Genomic DNA, 20,710 nt, shown 5'->3' with positions numbered 1-20,710 from the left:
CGGAGTGCTCGAAATCATTAAAAATGGTTTGTTCGCGCTGATTGAAAATGTATGTCGATTTCCACTCCCGGAGTCCACGGATAAACATCCTGTTTCGAGTTCATTCAATTTGAAATCAGATGATCTGTTTGAGCTATCAAGAACCCGTCACCCTGCCTCTAGAACCGGGTGGAAAGTTCTGCCCTCTTCCACATGATGTTTACATTTACGGCATTACGCCCTTTTCTACGGTGGCTTACATTTATCTCATTTATACTGCTGAGCACCAGAGGATTGAAGGCCTTGCTCAGAAGCCCAGGAGCTGCAGTTTGGTGGCCTTGGGATTCAAACTCATTACCTTCTGATCAGTAGTCCAACACCTAAACCACTGAGCTACCACATGCCTGAGCTCACGGAGCCCCACGATTGGCTAGAGCTGCTCAGTCATCTGCAGAGTAGCTGCCACTCCTGTCAGAGCTGCTGTTATTATGGAAAATAAATCAAACCCTTTTTGACCAATCAGATTCGAGAAATCAACAGCTCGAAGAATAAAGAAGAACTCAGACAACTTTCTGATGTAACTTTGCAGTTGGGCGGTGTAACAGCTCGTATCCAGGACACTATTACCAAGGGTGTGTCCTGTCCTTTGGACTTGTGCAACTTGGTGACGGTTGCGTGACACAAATAAAGGTCATACTATCCTGGAACCTGAGACTGCTACACTGTTATTGGTCTTAAAGCTTATTACTGCTGTAGGGTTTTCTGAGAGGGAAGAAATAGAATATAACATAATATAAACGCTCATCAAGGTCACTTGAAGTACATGTAAAAGTGACTATTTATACCTACTGAGTCCCAACAGACCGTTATTTTATTTAGGGTCTACTGGAATGCTGGAAGAGACTGACAGGATTAACTCGGAGTTAAAAAAAAAAAAAAGTAGTATCACAAAGATCACTGCTGTAAAGAGACAGACAGCTGTTTAAGTGTCACGAAAATGAGACGATTCAATCCGTACTGCTTGTGTGAATGGAAAAAGAAAGTAAATTAAAATGAGGTACCTTTATTAGCCACCTCCCATGCGATTTCAAACAGAACCGCATCCTCCAACTCGAACTCCTCATCCCACTCCTCCAGACCCGACAGGGAGGTCACGGAGATACTGCGTGCCAGCGGCATGCTGCTGGAATATAGGAAAAGGGTCGCTTAGTTAAGTTGGACACGCTCACCATTTGAACCTCATAATAATGCAGTGAAGTAGAACAAAAATGAACAAGAACCACTTTGGATTATTCTGTGGCTTGTGCGCATACAAATAAGCTACAGAATCTGACTTAATCGGCATGAGAAGGACAACCAGGAACTGTTACCAGTTCACCAGGAACTATTTCTCTGTAACATGAAATTCAAACTTAAATACAGCTTCTAAATGTCCCTCAGAGTGAAGCAGGTAATGAGCACCATTACTGTGCCAGCATATGCGCACATAGACCCTGTTCACTCCTGGTGTTGATATACGTCTTGAGCAATCCGATTCAAACCTGCCGATTTGAAAAAAAGAATCTCCCGGATTTCCTACAACGTTTAGGCATTTATTAGTTATCAAGACGGTGCAATATACAAACTCGCAACAGATCAGGGGTGTTCAAATTTATCCACAAGGCGGTGGGTGCAGACATGGACTGGACATTTCTGAAGCTAGGGCAAAGACACAGTCAATTCGTTGGGCCTTCTTTGCTGTCTGGGATGAATGGAGTCATTTTCAGATTAAAAACAAACATATTTATAAATCGCACCCTCAAGTGTCACCCAAATGACGATGGGTTCCAAGTTTGAGTCTGGTTCCTCACAAGGTTTCTTCCTCTTCCATCCAATGGAGTTTTTCTCTCACCACAGTCACATCACTCATCTCAGGCTTGTTCATTGTGGATAAATATAAACACGTTTAAATATAAGTCTAATATTAATCTTGAACCTTTTGTACTATCTTTCTTATGTTCCGTAAAGCTGCTTTGAGACAATGTCTGTTGTTAAAAGAGCTACTGTATACAAATATAGCTGAATTGAATAGAATTGATTCAGATGTAACCCTACACATATATGATGTTGTATGCCTTCCCGACCACCACCCAGTGTGATGGGGTGATGACATGATGGGTCTTTTGAGACGTATTTGACCCTGTTCACACTTGTTTCTAGTGCTTTTCAATTTAATGCCAGGTGTGAATGAGAACAGAGTCTGCACATCATTCAAATCCCAGGTTTAAATCCAAAATTAACTCGGGGTATGTTATTGCCACGGTCAAGTGTTGGACCGTAGTCTGGACCCAGCGTCGTATTTCAGACGAACAAAATGACTTTTACTTTATAACTAACTAACAACTTTAGTAAATAAACATACAAAAAACTGCTCAGACGAATACGAACACGACTTCTATGACAAATCGCCCATCGCCGAATTTAAAGCTCATCAGTTCGGTCTGTGACACTAAACCAAAGGATTAACAAAGTACCAGCACAAAATAAAACAGAACATAAAACAACTGGTTGTGTATTAAAAGGTTTCAGTTTTAGCTCCAAGTTTGGACCTAAAAACAAAAAACATACACAAAAAAACATCCAGCGAGACGGAGTTCTGCAGGTGAAGTTAGAGGAGAATGTCCAGACTGCTTCGGGTCCGTCTACAAACCTCTATCTAACTCAAATAACCCGTCTTTACAAACATGCTGAGCAGAAAAGCATTTCATAGATTAATAAGTAATACATTAGGCAGCCCTAACATTGATGAGCTATTACATTAAAATCTGTGTTAAAATCATCAAGATTTGTTTGATGACTAATCAAGACGCACCTTTCATTTAGTGACAGACGGACAGAAAGAGGACGAAGAGATTGAGAAAGTGTGAAACAGAACTTCCTTCCACGAAACAAGCCAAGACAACTCTCACCCCGAGTCAGAAGACAACATATTAATTCAATGCGTGTGCACACACACACACACACACACACACACACACACACATTCCTAACAAGAATATTAATCAACTTCCCAGATCTGCTGGTATAAAAAGTATTGAGCAATGAAAGAAAGTAAGAAATGAAATGATGAAACCTGAAGATTTTACTTCTTCCTCTGGAGGACACACCCCCATACACTCTCTCTCTTTTTTTTACTCTACATCATTTCACAAGTGTTACTCAATGTTATTTCTGCTTGGATGGTTCTGATCAATGTTTAAAGAAGTGATTCCTTTGCCACTGGTGTGAACGGTGGTCTGATCATTATCCAACCTGCACTAACCAAATCAAAAGCAATACATCCATCATTACAAGATGAAGAAGGAGGAGAAGAAAAGGGACAAGATACCAAGAATGTAACATGTAACACAACTCACAGGATGTTTCATCATCTCTCTACCCGCAGGACAAAGACTCGAGGACAGTCAGACCTAAATGACTCTATAAATAATGTTTGCATAATCCTGACCAAAAAAGGCAACAATCTTACGGTCACGGTGTATACAGGAATCACAATCCTTCATACGCAGTTTACTAGACAACAGAATGTATAGAGTACTTTCTAATACAACAAAGTGAGCTTTTCCCTGAGAATGATGAAAAAATGAAGAAAAAAGGTATGTGGAAATTTTTCAGAAGTGAAAAGGTCCCATGTTCCTCTAACTGAGTCAGGAACCGGCAGCGTAAGCCATCATCACAAAAGGTTGCATGCTTTGGAGGTCTTCTGGCAGCTTGTCAGCTGTTCTTAGAAGGTCAGATGAATAGCTTTAGATATATTTGCAGCCATTACTGAGACTTCCAGAGAGACTTTGAGAGACGCACGTGGATGTCGACGAGAACCTAACTGACACAATGAAGTGTGCAAGAATAAAAACACAAGAATTCGGATCCTCATGAGAGATGATAATGTGGTACACACACACACACACACACACACACACGCACACACACGCACACGCACACGCGCACACACACAATGTGGTTTGGCGTACGTGCGTCTCCCCCAGTCAGCGCTGTGACGTCACAACGGTAGCGCGAGCGCAGTTTTATTGCATCTCGGTCTAATGCACAGCAAGCTTAAGTTACGTTAGAATATTACTGTTATTATTGTTATTACTGTTATTACACGTACGGTTCATTTTTTTCAGCTTAGTGGTGACTGACAGAATATCTAAGTCGGTCGTGAATATAAGGGGGCGTGGCAACATCTAACGGTGATAACGGTGTATAAAAAAGCGTTATTATGACACTGAACCTGACACACACAGAGAGAGAGAGAGAGAGACACACACACACAGAGAGAGAGAGAGAGAGAGAGAGAGAGAGAGAGAGAGAGAGAGGGGTTAGAAAAGTGGCTTTGACAAGCATGATAAACTCACCACATTAACACACCTCCGTTTCATGCCGAACCACATGCATATTACTCTCGTTTCTCTGCACGAGCGTTAATAACGCGTTACATAAACACCGAGATAAATAAACACAACTGAAAGTCAAGGTCTCACCCTGCAGAGACGGCGTCCTGTCCTCGCGCAGAAGCACAGCGCACGCATATGCGCCAATCAATCACCGACTGAGCCACTTTGGAGGCGGGACGTTATGAGGGGCGGGGCCATGTACGGGGGCGGGGTCACTGTGTGAATTGATGCACAGGCTTTTAGACGCAGAGAAAAAAAGTCACGTCATAATTTTCAACGGTTAAAAGTAAAATCGCCAAAATTCGTCTTCATTCAGATTCATCACAGACATAACTGTCACTCAATATTGTCGCCGGAAATAACAAATAGATTAAAATTTAAATATAAATAGCAGATTGCGGACCTCGGAACACTTCCTTCATTCGTTGCCTTAAATGTTGCCTTATTTTCACCATGCTATCAGTTTTAAGCCACATCTTGTAAGTAAAGTCAGTTAAAAAAATATCCTTTCCAATTCTGACACTACCGCATACTAATTCTCTAACTCCGCCCCGTTGCGTTCTCCACCAATCAGAGAGCTCAGCGAATAGGGCGCTCCAAGAGAGCCAACCCGTCACGTGCAGTCTGTGAAAGTCTTTTCGTTCATCTGATTGGTTAACTGTCAGGTCAGTTTGGCGTTGGAAGCTGGAGAGGAACGTGACCGAGTTGTTAATGTTTATTTCCTCCACAACCGCCAGACAGCATTCAGCTTCCTCTCCAAAAGCCCTTTCTCCTTTTCAGCTGTTACAGTTGTTCCTCAGACTAGAAGTACAATAGTAGCAGTAGGACTTTATGAAAAAGTCAGGAAGAAAGTGAGGAACAAAGCGCTAAGGTGCAGAAAGATTTGATGATGATGATGATGATGGTGATGATGATAATGATGGTTTTGATGTTGATGATAGTGATGATGATAGTGATGATGATGATGATGATGATGGTGATGAAAGAAGCAGTTAGCGTTGCCACCTTACAGATCCTGAACTCGGTGTAATGTCTGTGTAAATGTTCACATGTTCTCCCTGTATCCACATTATTCTTCACCTCAACCCTGACCAGGATAAACCAATTACTGAGTACGAATGAATGAATGCAAAAATAAAACTAGGCCTGGCTTGCATATAGTCTGCAGATTAACATATTAACATGTAACATAACATATAAAATTAATATTTATTCATATTTCTGAGAAATATTAGAAAATGAATGAAACATATTTACATTCATATTTTACATAAAAAAATATTAGTATTTTAAAATATATTTACAGTGGTAAAGTTAAAGGTATATATAAAAGTTGGTCTTATTTAGACTTGGACTTGTGTCTGTTTTGCCCTCTAGCTACTGCTAGGGTTTTATACTTATCCATCATGGCGGCAAGTAAATAAACTGCTTCAGGAATCTAGACCAATCAGAGCGCTCTCTGTGTTCTGCGCAATTTTGCCGGGAAAACGGAAACCGTCTCAGTAGAAGATCAGACTCAGTGAGTCGATTCTCTCAGGTGGGTACTGGATTAAAAGGTATATTCTGTTTCATTACTTGTTTGAAACTTATTTCGCATGCCTACAATACAATCGTGAATTCTACCGGCTTATCGAGAACGTACCTTGTGCGCGTGTTTCACGTTAGTTTAGGGTTAGTTTGTGTTTAAGCTAGCGTGTTTTTGGTGTTGTTTTTTTTTGTCCCACCCGTAGTCGGTTTACAGTGCTACGATTGGGTAGTAATATTCACTTTCCGGTATTATGATTGGTTAATTCGCTCGTGCTTACGCCCGTAGTGAAGTCTTAGCCAATCCTAGTGAAGAAGGCGGGGCTTGTCATAATGTGGGTTGGAGAAAGGGAACATGCTTTGCTAATATAGCAGGCTAACCGGTTAGTTTACATTTGTTTTTAAACAAATATAAAGATGATGCAAGAGCAGATAATACTTTATATTATAGAAATGCTCTTTTGAAGCAAAGATGGCTAATTCAATTATGGACAGGCAAAGAACGTCTTCATTATCATTGATTGGTTTATTTTAATGTTCTGCTAGCTGACGACTGAAGAACTGAACATTTATTTAGTACTTTTTAGTGCAGCTTATTTATTTTGGGTATCATTTGGACACGCATTGCTTCAAAAGCAGCTATAAAGGCTTCAATCAGGTTCAAAACAAATGCCAGATGTTCTATTTTCACCCCTTTACCACATTCAAAGAGAGAAAAGAAAAGAGGGAAACATTCTTCACATCTGTCTGTATTGTTAAAGAAATGTATCTCATATGTCAGCGGTGCCCAATCTTATCCGGAAAAGGCTGGTGTGGGTGCAGGTTTTCATTCCAACCAAGCAGAAGCCACACCAGAATCTACTAAAAGCCAAGAACAACTGATTAAACAGGTGGAATCTGGTGTGGCTTCTGCTTGGTTGGGATGAAAACCTGCAGCAGCACCGGCCCTGATAAGATTGGACACCGCTGCCATATGTGATTGTTTAACATCTTATTTAACATCAGTGGTCATTAATAGAGAATCAGTTCTCTCTAAACTGTCTAAGTGGGTGTGATGGTGACATGATCACAAACTTGTTGCCAGATAGTGGAAAGAGTGGCAAAAAATGCATATTGCCTGAAAGCATGTTACTGAGAAAGCATCAAGCCTTCTGTTAAGATTTGTATGTGGCTGAAAATGTAAAAAACAAAAAAACAAAACACCTTTTATATTCCTTTGAAAAGATGCTAGGTAAACCTGATGAATGAATACGCAATGCTGTTTGCTGCAGCTGATTTGACCCCATGTTTCTGTTTTTAACTTTGCAGTTTCTAAGGAATGGAGTTCAAGCGGCGGAATGGAGGACCATCGATGGGAAGCGCCTCTCAAGCCAAAAGGGGCAAAACGGGCTCTGAGTGGGAGGACAGCCCGTCGCATTTTGAGGAAGAGCTTGCCCTGTTTGACGAAATGGACATGGAGGTGGAATCGGGAGAAGGGCAGGCGGGTCATGATGTCATCCCAGTGGGTAAGAATTGTGTCGGAGGGTAGAAAGAGTGTGAGGCAGAGATACTGAAGAACCACTGGTTCATTTGTGACCCTCTGTGTTCCTCTCAGGTGATTTGTTTTCAGCGGATCTGAACCCACGCTGGCGCCGTCCATCTGCAGCACCTCTTCAGCCTGATAAAGACACTCTCATCTTTCAGCAGATTGACCTGGACTATTATTTGGGTAAATTAGGAGTTAAAAGATTAGGCAGCAACGTTAATGTCAACATTATGTTCCCCCGAATCTATGGAGTGTTGTCTTTGTCTAACAAGTAGATTTTTATTTACGCTATACTTCTCATCACAAGGACACTCTAAATGTCCTGACTAAAGTGGCAAAGAGGAGAATTCACATAATGCATCAGTCTGCTTAATAATATTTAGATTCTTGAGGAAAGGGGTTTAAGGGTTTAGCAGATTGTTCTCCCTCTCTCTCTCTCTTTCTTATTCTCTCTTTCTCTCTATGTCAGTCTTTCTTCGTTTTTATTTCTATTTGTCTTTGTATCTGTTTCTGTCATTTTGTGTCTGTCCCTTTTTCTCTCTTCTGCTTTGATTTTTGAGGGGTATGTGTGTGTCTCTAGGCTCTGCAGTACCCGGGATGCCAGGACAGGTCCAGGGAAAGGTTCCGGTGGTCCGTATGTTCGGAGTGACAGACAATGGGAACAGCGTGTGCTGTCACATCCATGGTTTCGCTCCCTACTTCTATGTTCCTGCACCAGCAGGTGAATCTCAGTCTCAGTCCATTAGTCCCCAGCATCACTCTCATGTCCATTTCCTGCATCATTATTCATAATCATTCCTTCTGTTTCTCTATCAGGCTTCACTACCTCTCACCTGGCGGAGTTTCAGAAGGAGCTGAACTCTGCAGTGTTAAAGGACATGCGCTCCAACAAAGACAACATCTCTGTGACCGTGCTAGCGGTGGACATCACACGCAAAGAGAGTGAGTTTTATGTTTAAACAAAGTCTGTGTGTGTGTGTGTGTGTGTGTTTTCTTACTTATCTGAGCATCTTGTCATTATGTAGGTATGTACGGTTACCACGGCAAGCGACCACTGGACTTCCTGCGCATAACTATGGCGATGCCTCGGCTGATTGCCCCGGCCAAACGGATCCTGGAGCAGGGATTTAAGTTTGCTCACTTCTCCATTCAGAGCTATTCTGCATACGAGGCCAACATAGACTTTGAGATCAGGTGAGTGTGGTTATTATTATTATTATTATTATTATTATTATTATTCATAATATCTTTCTTCCGGCAGTGTAATGGTGTCATGATCAAATGATAAATCTGGTCCGTGTTATGGTATGTGTTTGGTGGCAGGTTCATGGTGGACAGTGATGTGGTTGGCTGCTGCTGGATTGAGTTGCCTACAGGGAAGTACAAGCTGAGAGAGGAGAAGAGTGAAGGAGAGAGAGACTCCCAGGCTCCAGGCAAGGTAGCGGCTTCCTCAGCTAGTGAACAGCTTATGAAGTTAACAAATGTTTCTATTACAACGTACAATATAGTTACATCGGTCAGACCCAGCACCCTATTATCTTGTATTACCCTCCCCTCTCTGCCTGTGTTCTCCATTGAGCTCTCTTTATCCATCTCTCTTTCCATCTATGTCTCTCTTTCTGTGTTTATTGCTGTCTGTCTGTGTCCCTATCTTTATTTCTTTCTGTTTCCATGTCTTTCTTTGTCTCAATTTCTCTCAATTTGCTTCTCTCTCTCTCTCTCTCTCTCTCTCTCTCTCTCTCTCTCTCTCTCTCTCTCTCTCTCTCTCTCTCTCTCTTTGTATTTCCCAGGTGTCTTTGTGTCAGTATGAGGTGGATGTCGGATGGACAGATCTGATCAGTCACCCAGCAGAAGGGGACTGGCAAAGAATCGCTCCTCTCAGGGTCCTCAGCTTTGACATTGAGTGTGCAGGCAGAAAAGGTTGGAACTGGACACACAGAGTGTTATGTCTTTTGTTAACTCTGTACTCAGGCATACAATGTGTGGTGCTGATCTTAGACAATTCTATTAATGCCGTTGTGTGTGTTTAGGTGTGTTCCCAGAGGCAGAGGTGGACCCGGTGATTCAGATCGCCTCCATGGTGCAGCGTCAGGGAGAGAAAGAGCCGTTTATCCGCACTGTTTTTACCTTACAGAACTGTGCTAGTATAGTGGGCTCTCAGATCCTCTGCTTCACCCAAGAGAAACGGCTATTGCAGGTATGAGAGAGAGATATGGATGGATGGATAGATATGGAGATATGGATGGAGATGGAAATATGGATGGATAGATATGAATATATGGATGGGTGGACAGATAGATATGGACGGACGGATGGATGGGTGGACAGATAGATATGGACGGACGGATGGATGGATGGATGGATATGGATGGACGGATGAATAGGGATGGATAGATAGATAGATATGGATGGATGGATAGATAGATAGATATGGATGGATAGATATGGATGGATGGATAGGTATGGATGGATGGACGGATGGATAGATGGATGGACAGATATTGTGTTTGTGTAATATATGTATTGTGTTTGTTCTCAGAGTTGGGCAGAGTTTGTGAGGACGGTGGATCCTGACATCATTACTGGCTACAACATACAAAACTTTGACCTGCCGTACCTGCTCAACCGTGCTGCTGCTTTAAAGGTGTGATTGCATGTTGTGTGTATTGATGGTCAGCCTGATTAAGCAGGGGACATGCTACATTGTGTGTGTGTGTGTGTGTGTTTGTGTGTGTGGTTGTGTACAGGTGAATTATTTCCCCTATCTGGGTCGTATGAAAGGCATCAGGTCGGTCCTTAAGGATTCCAGCTTCCAGAGCAAACAGATGGGACGCAGAGAAAACAAAACCGTCAACATGGAGGGCAGAGTGCAGTTTGACCTCCTTCAGGTGAAAATACACACAACACACACACACACACAAAGAGCTTGTCTCACTTTTCATTAAAAAACACCGACAGCATTTTTGCTTTTGTAACCTGGCATGCTTTCTAATGCAGGTCTTGCTGAGGGACTATAAGCTGCGTTCCTACACACTCAACGCCGTCAGTTTCCACTTCCTGCAGGAGCAGAAGGAGGATGTCCAGCACTCCATCATCACAGATCTGCAGGTTAGATGAAGGAAGACCAGAATAAACAAGAGCTGACATTCATGAATATTATTTTGTATGATCTGTATGATGAAGACTAATTAATGTTGATCTCTCTCTCTCTCTCTCTCTCTCTCTCTCTCTCTCTCTCTCTCTCTCCCTATGTGTCTAGAATGGGAATGAGCAGACGAGGCGCCGTCTAGCTGTCTACTGTCTGAAAGATGCCTACTTGCCCCTGCGCTTGCTGCAGAAGTTGATGTGTGTGATTAACTACATGGAGATGGCCAGAGTGACTGGTGTGCCTCTGACCTACCTGTTGTCTCGAGGCCAGCAGATTAAAGTCGTGTCTCAGTTACTACGACATGTGTGTGAAAGTACACTCACTCACACACGCTCTTCCTTGCCCGCTCTCTCTTGCCCTCACGCCCTCTCTCTCTTGTCCACGTGTGCTCTGTCTCACACGTGCATGCTCTTTCTCGCTCTGTCTTTCCCATGCTCGCTTTCTCTCTCACGCTCTCTTTCACGTGCTTTCGCTCACACGCTCTTGCACCCTCACACTCTCTTGCTTGCACACACTCATTCACTCACACACTCACTGTTTGTTCCTGTTTGTAGGCCATGAAGCAGCACTTGGTGATGCCGGTGGTAAAGACCGAAGGTGGGGAGGATTATACAGGAGCTACAGTCATTGAACCAGAGAAGGGGTGAGGGTCTTGCTTATAGACTAATTTAATCCATTTAAATGAACAGGATCCTTTTGTATTGTATCTTACAATCAAAACCAAGTTAAACTTTATATTGAAATTCAGGTTTGAACTGGTTTTGCTCACATTATTAAAGATGCCCTGCCACACGTATTTCATTACTTTTGTGGTAATGTCTGACGTTTACAATGGACTTTTGATGGCAAAAAATGCCTTGGTTACCTTGTTTCAAGCCATTCTAGTGTGGTACAGAAAGCCTGCAGGAAGACTCAGCTCCATTTGTGCCAGTTCTCATTAATATTCAATGAGCTATTGGCTAACCGCTAGGATATGAGAGCATGACTATTCATTCACCCAGCGCAATAAGTAGCCTAGGATAAAGGAACTTTGTATACAATCACCTGGAATTGCGGCAGAACGGCTTCTTCAGGTATATTGACGTTCAGCCATCCTTGCTGTATAGGAAACTCGCTGAGCTACACGAATTCTGTGGGCACGGTCTCAAGTGGGAGAGCTCATGAATAGTAATGAGCTCCATCTTTTCTACATCACTCTGAGCAGCTTTTCTAACTGACCTGATTACTCCCCTTATTTCTTTTAAGTGGCTAGAACTGACCGGGGAGGTAACAGTTCATTTTCACATTCCCGACACAACACAAACACATACGGACGGTTAAAACGGGTTTGTGCGGAAGGGCACCTTTAATTATATTCACTGCTTCTTATCATAAGTACTGCATTATCAGGACTGTCAATCATCAAATCATCTGTATATTACACACTACTGCTGCTGTATATTGCACAAAAAGCATAACATTGTACATTACTGATCGTTCATATTCCATATTCATATTTTATACATTCTATTCATTCTATATCCATATTTTATACTCATCCTGTCTATATTGTATCTCATCGTCTGCATTGTTTTCTTGTACAGTATAGTGTTATTTATGTCTGTACAAACTACTGGAATCAAATTCCTTGTGTGTGTCAACCCACTTGGCCAATAATTCTGATTATTAGGGAATAAATGTCTAGCAGATATCAGGAAACTTGCAAAGGTTCTCTCATGTACTTTTCATATCAATCAGTAACAAAAAAAAAAAGGAATTATTGCGGTAAGTGGTATAAAAGACGTTCTGTGTGTGTTTGTGCCTTATATAACTAACTATTTCTGTGACAAAAGATATTGATTATATATATTTTCCATTTTTTAATATATCTTATATTTTAGTTTAGTATTAATTAGTTCACATTTTTGTTTACAATATTTTTAATTTGAATGACTAACTTTGTTTGTGAACAGATACTACAGCGTACCAATTGCCACTCTGGATTTTTCTTCACTGTACCCGTCCATTATGATGGCTCATAATCTGTGTTACACTTCACTGCTGCAGAAAGGCCAAGCAGAGAGACTGGGGTAAGAGAAGCTTTGTGAAGGCTGTGCGCGTGTGTGCATGCTTGTGTTTATTCATTCAGGTGTCACTTTGTTAATGTCATGATTTCTGCTCAGTTCCTGATTTGTTACGTGTTGTGTTTGTGTGTTGTATTGTTAAATAATCTGTGTGTATGTGCTCAGTCTCTCTTCAGATGACTTCATTAAGACTCCTACAGGCGATCTGTTTGTCAAAAGCTCGGTGAGGAAGGGGCTCCTGCCCGAGATCCTGGAGAACCTGCTGAGTGCCCGTAAGAGGTGAGAACAAATCTACATGATGTTAAAGAGCAAATATGTTTTGACCTCTCAGGACTCGGGTGGAGTCAATAGTGTGAGTGTTGAGCGTTTGGTTCGTGTGTTCAGGGCAAAGTCCGATCTGAAGAAGGAGACCGACCCGTTCAGGAAGCAGGTTCTGGATGGCAGGCAACTGGCTTTAAAGATCAGCGCCAACTCTGTGTATGGTTTCACTGGTGCACAGGTGGGCAAACTGCCCTGTTTGGAGATCTCACAGGTCTGTTTTAGTCTTTGTACAAGATCAGGAACCTCAACAGAGTGAAGTCTGGATCGCTCATGATTTGCCGTGTTGTGTGTTCAGAGTGTTACAGGCTTCGGCAGACAGATGATTGAGCAGACAAAGCAGCTTGTGGAATCCAAATACACCATCAATAATGGATTTCCAGCTGATGCCAAGGTAACACATCCAGACACGCTAGTTTACAGCCAAACTGGGTGTATATGTGGACTGAGTGTGGCGTGTGTGTGTGTGTGTGTGTGTGTGTGTGATGATCGTGTGTATTTAGGTCATCTACGGAGACACAGACTCTGTGATGGTGAAACTGGGAGTGAACACAGTGCAGGAGGCGATGAACATAGGGACGGAGGCGGCTGCGTGGGTGTCCTCACATTTTGTCCCTCCAATCAAACTGGAGTTTGAGAAGGTACATGAAAAATCATCACTCAAATCTGCTAAATAAATTGCGCTGTAGTTGAGGTTTCCGAAGAAACAGGATGTTTTAAAGGTCCTTCGTCAGCTGTGAAGTTAAAGATTATAAATCGTTACCAAACCTTTATCTGGCTTCAGCATCTCCAGCTTCTGAAGCACTTCACTCGCACAGATGAAGAAGCTTGAGGAAAAGATTGTCGATTCTCCAATGGCTGTAAAATGACAGCATTATACTGACAATAATTACTGAAAGGGTATCGAGGATGCGTTCAATCTGTAAAGGGTGTCATTAGCTGTAAAAGGTCCATCATTCTGAAACCCTCATTTAGTTAGAAGACTCTCGCAATTTGAAGATCCTCAAAGATCCTGCTTCTCTCTCTCTGTCTGTCTCTCTCTCTCTCTCTCTCTCTCTCTCTCTCTCTCTCTGTCTTACTCTTACTCTTAATTGTACCTTCAGTTGGAGAATCTACTAATGGCTCCTTGAACATAATTATTAGTACACTTCTGTGTGTATACATAGAGGAAGACTTTTACTGTTTTTATAGTGAAATGATTAGAGAATATTTATTGCAATCATTAAAGAAAACAGATATTTATTCAACCATTTTTATTATTTTTATTTACTTGTGAACGTTCCTCTTTTGTCCCCAGCGTGTATAAACGTCTGTAGTCAAACACACGACATATAAAGAAATCTTTTTCTCCTCCCTCTCTCTGTCTGTCACTCTTTCACTCTCATGCTCTCTCTCTTCTGTGTCACTCTTCCATTTCTGTCTGCGCTATCTCTCTCACACTCTCTTTCACTCTGTCACTCTTTCTCTCTTACTCTTTCTCTCTCTCTCTCTCTCTCTCTCTCTCTCACTTTCTCTCTCACTCTTTCACTCACACTCTCTCTCTGTCATGCTTTTTCTCTCTCTCTCTGCTTTTTGACTTGCATCTCTCTCTGTCACTTTCACTCTCTCTCTGTCACTCATTCTCTCTCTGTCAATTTCACCCTCTCTCACTCTTTCACTCTCACTTTCTCTCTCTCTCTCTCTGCTTTTTGACTTGCATCTCTCTCTTCTTTCTTTCTTTGTCTCGTTCTCACAATGTCACTATGTATCTCTCTCTCTCTCTCTCTCTCTCAGGTGTACTATCCATATTTACTGATCAATAAGAAGAGGTATGCAGGCCTGTATTTTTCCTCCAGTTCCACGCAGCATGAGAAGATGGACTGTAAAGGAATAGAGACAGTGAGACGAGACAACTGCCCCCTAGTGGCCAACCTCATCAACACATGCCTTCAAAAAATCCTCATCGAGAGGTACATGCTTGTAAATTACTGTGTGGTTTTCAGCAGTGCCTGAGTTCCTCACTTCAACTAATCAGGTGTGTGTATGTGTGCGTGATAGAGATCCTGATGGAGCTGTAGCCCACGCTAAAGAGGTGATCTCAGACCTTCTGTGTAACCGCATTGACATCAGCCAGCTGGTGATCACAAAGGAGTTGACGCGCACTGCGCAGGAGTACGCAGGCAAACAGGCCCACGTGGAACTGGCAGAAAGGTTTGTGTTTGTGTGGCCAACATTGTCTTATATAACAAATGATACGCTGTTATTAGTTCTGGATAAACAAATGCTTTTGGTCAGCATGCAAATGTTTTGGCACCTTGCTATGTTAGTAAACTGGTGACCGTCTATCATCCTCCATGTTTATTAGTAATTAATGAAATAGTTTAGTTGAAGTCATGTTAGTGAATGCAGATCTGTTAGTGAGAAGGGTTCCAATAAACAGCGGGAATTAAAAGCCAAGCCTGAAAGAGATGTAAACTAGTAATTCATTTCCGAAGTACAACAATTTGCCTTGCAAGTGGTAACAAAAAAAAAGCTTTGCCCTATTGTTTGGAGGGCAGTTTGCAGGAGGCAGGGGACCAAGAGAGCAAAAATGGAAGAGTTTTTTTTTTTTTAAAGGATTTATATCTGTGTTCTTTTTATTCCTTTTCTTCAATTCTGTAAATGATGTAAGGCTGCCTTTAAAAAACAAAAGTCGATGTAGAACATATTCTTAAACAGTGTTTGTGTGTGGTTGTGTGTAGGATGCGAAAGCGAGATGCAGGCAGCGCTCCTAATCTGGGTGATCGAGTTCCATATGTTATCATCAAGGCTGCTAAAGGAGTAGCAGCATACATGAAGTCAGAGGTGTGTGGGGTGTGTGTGTGTGTGTGTTTGAGATTCAAGTGTAGTTTCATGTTTGTAAATGTAGGCGTGTTTATCGGTTAAAAACTTTTCTGTCTGTTTAGGATCCTATTTATGTGCTGGAGAACAACATCCCTATTGACACAGAATATTACCTCGAGCAGCAGCTGTCTAAACCTTTGCTGCGCATCTTTGAGCCTATACTTGGTGAAACCAAGGCTGAAAGTGTATTACTCAGTGAGTAAACGTGTGTGTGTGTGTGTGTGAGAAGCATGTCATTGTGTAATGTGTATGTAAAACAGGTCATTGTGTAATGTGCTGTGTGTTTGTTTGTTTCAGAGGGAGATCACACGCGCTGTAAGACCGTTTTGACATCCAGAGTTGGTGGCCTCATGGCTTTTGCACAGAAACGTAGCACATGCATTGGCTGCAAAGCAGTTCTCAAAAATGACAGTACGTGTGTGTGTGTGTGCGCGATCGAGTGTGCGCGCGCGATCGAGCGCGTGTGCGAGCACGTACGTGACAGTGTGCGTGTGAGACTGTGTGTGTCTGTGCGCTTGTGTGAGTGTGGGAGTGAGTCTGGATGCGTGCGACAGTGTGTCTGTGTGTGATTGCAGGAGTGTGTGTGCACGCGTGCTCGATTTTAGGAGATTTTAGGATGTGTTAGTCGGCCTGAACGATTGTTACGTTGCAGACTGAACATGACTCTGAAGCTGATCATTTCTTCCCTTCCTGTAGCTGCTGTGTGTGATTTCTGTAAGAAGAAGGAATCTGAGCTCTATCAGAAAGAGGTGTGTAATCAGTCCTATAGTAATAATTATCTGAGATCACGATTCTCTCACAAAATGTTTTAATGTGATTAATATGTGGTTCTGAATTTTTTTTTTTTGCGCTGTTCAGATTGCTCACCTGTCTGCACTGGAGGAGAAATTCTCTCGTCTGTGGACTCAGTGTCAGCGCTGCCAAGGGTCCCTACATGAGGATGTGCTGTGTACCAGGTGTGTGTGTGTGTGTGTGTCTCTCTGTGTGAGACTGTCTGTCTGTGTGTGCGCATACTAAAACTAGTGTGTGCCAGTAACTTATTATTCACGCATTTATAAACAGACACAATACAAGCCTCAAAGCGTGTACTTTATTTTCTGCACGTGATTTAAAGTGAACTTCATATGGAAATGTGCATGCAGTCATGCGTACCTCTGACCATTTACACCACTTTACATGTTAACTAAAGCTTACACGGTCGAGTGGCTCCAGTGGACCTGAAATGCCTTTTGTTCCATGGCTACTGCAGAACCCTTACGACACGAGTCCGTATTCGACAATGTGACATGCTTTCCCAGTGTCATGCTTTGAACTGGTGATGCAGAACAATCGACGTTCCGAAAAACTTGTTTGAAATCAGATCCATCATCAGAAATCTTATCGCACTGGCATCAGAGTAATGCATGGTGACACAATTGCCTCTGACTTGCACAGGGGGGATGTGGTAGCTTAGTAGTTAAGGTGTTGGATTTCTGCTCGGAGGGTTGTGGGAGTTGGTTGCACTCAAAATCCACTCAGCTACAAACTGTAAAGTGTCACCCAATGAGGTTGAGGTTCCAGTGTCACCTAAATGAGGGATGAGGTTCCAAATGAGGATGAGGTTCCGGTGTCACCTAAATGAGGGATGAGGTTCCAACTGAGGATGAGGTTCCAGTGTCACCTAAATGAGGGATGAGGTTCCAAATGAGGATGAGGTTCCAGTGTCACCCAAACGAGGGATGAGGTTCCAGTGTCACCCAAACGAGGGATGAGGTTCCAGTGTCACCCAAATGGGGGATGAGGTTCCAGTGTCACCCAAATGAGGGATGAGGTTCAAAATGAAGATGAGGTTCCAGTCTCAACCAAATAAGGGATGAGGTTCCAAATGAGGATGGGGTTCCAATGTCACCCAAATGAGGATGAGGTTCCAGTGTTAATTCGAAATGAGGATGAGGTTCCAATGTCACCCAAATGAGGATGAGGTTCCAGTGTCACCCAAATGAGGATGAGGTTCCAGTGTCACCCAAATTAGGGATGAGGTTCCAAATGAGGGATGAGCTTCCAGTGTCACCCAAATGAGGGATGAGCTTCCAGTGTCACCCAAATGAGGATGAGCTTTCAGTGTTTCCCAAATGAGGGATGAGGTTCAAAATGAAGATGAGGTTCCAGTCTCAACCAAATGAGGGATGAGGTTCCAAATGAGGATGGGGTTCCAGTGTCACCGAAATGAGGATGAGGTTCCAGTGTCACCGAAATGAGGATGAGGTTCCAGTGTCACCGAAATGAGGATGAGGTTCCAGTGTCACCCAAATGAGGGATGAGGTTCCAAATGAGGGCTGAGGTTCCAGTGTCACCCAAATGAGGGATGAGGTTCCAGTGTCACCCAAATGAGGGATGAGGTTCCAGTGTCACCCAAATGAGGGATGAGGTTCCAGTGTCACCCAAATGAGGGATGAGGTTCCAGTGTCACCCAAATGAGGATGAGCTTTCAGTGTTTCCCAAATGAGGGATGAGGTTCGAAATGAGGATGAGGTTCAAGTGTCACCCAAATGAGGGATGAGGTTCAAAATGAAGATGAGGTTCCAGTCTCAAACAAATGAGGGATGAGGTTCCAAATGAGGATGGGGTTCCAGTGTCACCCAAATGAGGATGGGGTTCCAGTGTCACCCAAATGAGATGAGGTTCCAGTGTCACCCAAATGAGGGATGAGGTTCCAATCTCAAACAAATGAGGGATGAGGTTCCAAATGAGGATGGGGTTCCAGTGTCACCCAAATGAGGGATGAGGTTCCAGTGTCACCCAAATGAGGGATGAGGTTCCAGTGTCACCCAAATGAGGGATGAGGTTCCAGTGTCACCCAAATGAGGGATTAGGTTCCAGTGTCACCCAAATGAGGATGAGGTTCAAAATGAGGGATGAGGTTCCAGTGTAACCCAAATGAGGATGAGGTTGAAAATGAGGGATGAGGTTCCAGTGTCACCCAAATGAGGGATGAGTTTCCAGTGTCACCTAAAGGAGGATGAGGTTCCAGTGTCACCCAAATGAGGGATGAGGTTCCAAATGAGGGATGAAATTCCAGTGTCACCCAAATGAGGGATGAGGTTCCAGTGTCACCCAAATGAGGATGAGCTTTCAATGTTTCCCAAAAGAGGGATGAGGTTTGAAATGAGGATGAGGTTCCAGTGTCACCCAAATGAGGGATGAGGTTCAAAATGAAGATGAGGTTCCAGTATCAACCAAATGAGGGATGAGGTTCCAAATGAGGATGGGTTTCCAGTGTTACCCAAATGAGGATGAGGTTCCAGTGTCGCCCAAATGAGGGATGAGGTTTCAAATGAGGGATGAGCTTCCACTGTCAACCAAATGAGGGATGAGGTTCCAGTCTCAACCAAATGAGGATGAGGTTCCAGTGTCCCCTAAATGAGGATGAGGTTCCAGTGTCGCCCAAATGAGGATGAGGCCTCTGCCAAATGACTTAAACTGTGAATGTAAATGATCTATTAATAGTAGATACTAGTTCACATTCCGGAAAGTTCTTCTTTTATTGAGGGGCTTTATATAATGGTTCAACCACAAGTCTGTCATTAAACATGACTATACTCGGTTCATCCACGAGCAAAATCTAGGTGTGTTTAGAGTAATTGACGTTTACTTATGCAAGAAGTTGAGTTGTTGAGTAATGTTGGGGGGGGGGGGGCTGCTGTTAGAGAACCATAATCAACAACGCTCTGTAATCCATTCGTGAGTGGGATGAGCTTCTGTCAGAAAATAATCCAGTGTTCTACTGATCTCAGGCCACACCAACAACCAGAGATCGTTCATTTTCAACTGAGATTTCCGGCAACGTGAAAAAGTTTAGCAAAGTGAAGGACACCGAGTCTGTTTCTCCACAGAGCGACGCAGGAAATAAATGTGTCCTCAGACTTTGTGTATTTGTTTTTGTATTCTTATTTTGGTGACACGTAGCTGCAGTAACAAACCCAATTTCCCCTGGGGATTAATAAAGTATTCTGAGATGTACACTGCTGAGTTTTAGACACAAACATTAAATCTCCTCCCAGAATAGCAGCAAGAACGAGGAGTTTGAATCGTTTGTGTTTCACTGAGAAACGTTGCTATAGCAACCAGTAATAGAAACTTTACAATACAGCATCTGAAGACTTTCAGCAGTAAAATCTGAGAGAATATATATATTTTTAAATACCATTCAAGTTTGCCAACATTTGCACACACACACACTATATATATATATATATATATATATGTGTGTGTGTGTTTTATTTATATATATATATAATTAATTTTGTTTATAGTTAAGTTTTAATGTGAAATTTCTGTGGAAAAAGTTAGTTCCTATTATTGCTTAAGTTCCTGTTATTACAATAATAATAATAATAATAATAATGCTTTAAACAGTTTGCACATCAGCATCTTTTTCACTCCTTTTGCACTTTTTCCAATTTCTGCTGTGTTATGAGCTTCTGCTACAGAAAAAGAATCAAAGCCATCTGACCACATCTGCATGTTTTATAAATGATCATGCTCTAGATCTCTCTCTCTCTCTCTCTCTCTCTCTCTAGTCGAGACTGTCCAATCTTCTACATGAGGAAAAAGGTTCAGAAAGACCTCGGCGATCAGGAGAAGCTCGTCACACGTTTCGGCTGGTGAGATCGTCTCAGGAATTCCTGCATCTTTCTCTTTTATTCCTCTCACACAGCCTCATCAGAGTGGTTTGGTTTTGTTACTCTTTTTTTTTTATAAAGAGCCATAGTTACCTTTTTTATACACAATCGTTCCTGCAGAAAAATAAATAATAAAATCACTTTTTTTGTAAAATGTTGCATTTTTGGCTTTTCTCTTCTCGAACTCTTGATGT

At 42.4% G+C, this 20,710-nt stretch overlaps 2 protein-coding genes across 7 annotated transcripts in view; one reads left to right on the top strand and one right to left on the bottom strand.

The window, feature by feature from the left end:
• Positions 1–4,655, bottom strand: part of gys1 (glycogen synthase 1 (muscle)) — an 11,327-nt gene extending 6,672 nt beyond the window's left edge. The window contains exons 1-2 of one of the 4 annotated variants that reach the window (XM_027143749.2): positions 4,503–4,655; positions 1,041–1,162 (exon numbers count right to left, since the gene is read on the bottom strand). In XM_027143749.2, the coding sequence (XP_026999550.1) occupies positions 1,041–1,158 (118 nt within the window). In that variant the 5' untranslated portion in view covers positions 1,159–1,162; positions 4,503–4,655. Of the gene's footprint in view, positions 1–1,040; positions 1,163–4,376 lie in introns of all 4 variants that reach the window. The other 3 variants (XM_027143748.2, XM_027143746.2, XM_027143747.2) reach the window with 3 other exon arrangements.
• A 492-nt stretch (positions 4,656–5,147) lies between these two features.
• pold1 (polymerase (DNA directed), delta 1, catalytic subunit) lies at positions 5,148–20,670 on the top strand. Of its 3 annotated transcripts, XM_027143740.2 has the most exons (28): positions 5,148–5,286; positions 5,793–5,952; positions 7,248–7,444; positions 7,534–7,647; positions 8,045–8,185; positions 8,281–8,406; positions 8,490–8,658; positions 8,788–8,902; positions 9,255–9,384; positions 9,495–9,661; positions 10,004–10,108; positions 10,212–10,352; positions 10,462–10,572; positions 10,724–10,915; positions 11,167–11,255; positions 12,565–12,681; positions 12,841–12,954; positions 13,060–13,207; positions 13,292–13,387; positions 13,497–13,634; positions 14,767–14,942; positions 15,031–15,183; positions 15,714–15,816; positions 15,918–16,050; positions 16,153–16,266; positions 16,552–16,604; positions 16,714–16,811; positions 20,415–20,670. In XM_027143740.2, exons 3-28 carry the CDS (start codon positions 7,258–7,260, stop codon positions 20,500–20,502), a joined length of 3,318 nt encoding a protein of 1,105 aa, XP_026999541.2. In that variant the 5' UTR covers positions 5,148–5,286; positions 5,793–5,952; positions 7,248–7,257; the 3' UTR covers positions 20,503–20,670. The 3 variants fall into 3 exon arrangements, with proteins under 3 accessions (XP_026999541.2, XP_026999543.2, XP_026999542.2); XM_027143742.2 differs by lacking the exon at positions 5,148–5,286 and having other exon boundaries at positions 5,951–5,971; XM_027143741.2 differs by lacking the exons at positions 5,148–5,286; positions 5,793–5,952 and adding an exon at positions 6,099–6,322.
• The last annotated feature ends 40 nt before the right edge of the window (positions 20,671–20,710 follow it).

Source organism: Tachysurus fulvidraco, chromosome 15, assembly GCF_022655615.1.
Source record: "Tachysurus fulvidraco isolate hzauxx_2018 chromosome 15, HZAU_PFXX_2.0, whole genome shotgun sequence".
NCBI lineage: Eukaryota > Metazoa > Chordata > Actinopteri > Siluriformes > Bagridae > Tachysurus > Tachysurus fulvidraco.
The sequence above is the reverse complement of the archived record's forward strand: the minus strand, read 5'-3'. Positions and strand labels throughout refer to the sequence as shown.

Bases quoted from the DNA above. Each gene is read 5' to 3' on its own strand.
- pold1 (XM_027143740.2), top strand. From the start codon at position 7,258: ATGGAGTTCAAGCGGCGGAATGGAGGACCATCGATGGGAAGCGCCTCT. The intron at 10,573-10,723 runs GTTAGATGAAGG...CTATGTGTCTAG, and splicing joins CCATCATCACAGATCTGCAG to AATGGGAATGAGCAGACGAG. The intron at 16,812-20,414 runs GTGTGTGTGTGT...CTCTCTCTCTAG, and splicing joins GAGGATGTGCTGTGTACCAG to TCGAGACTGTCCAATCTTCT.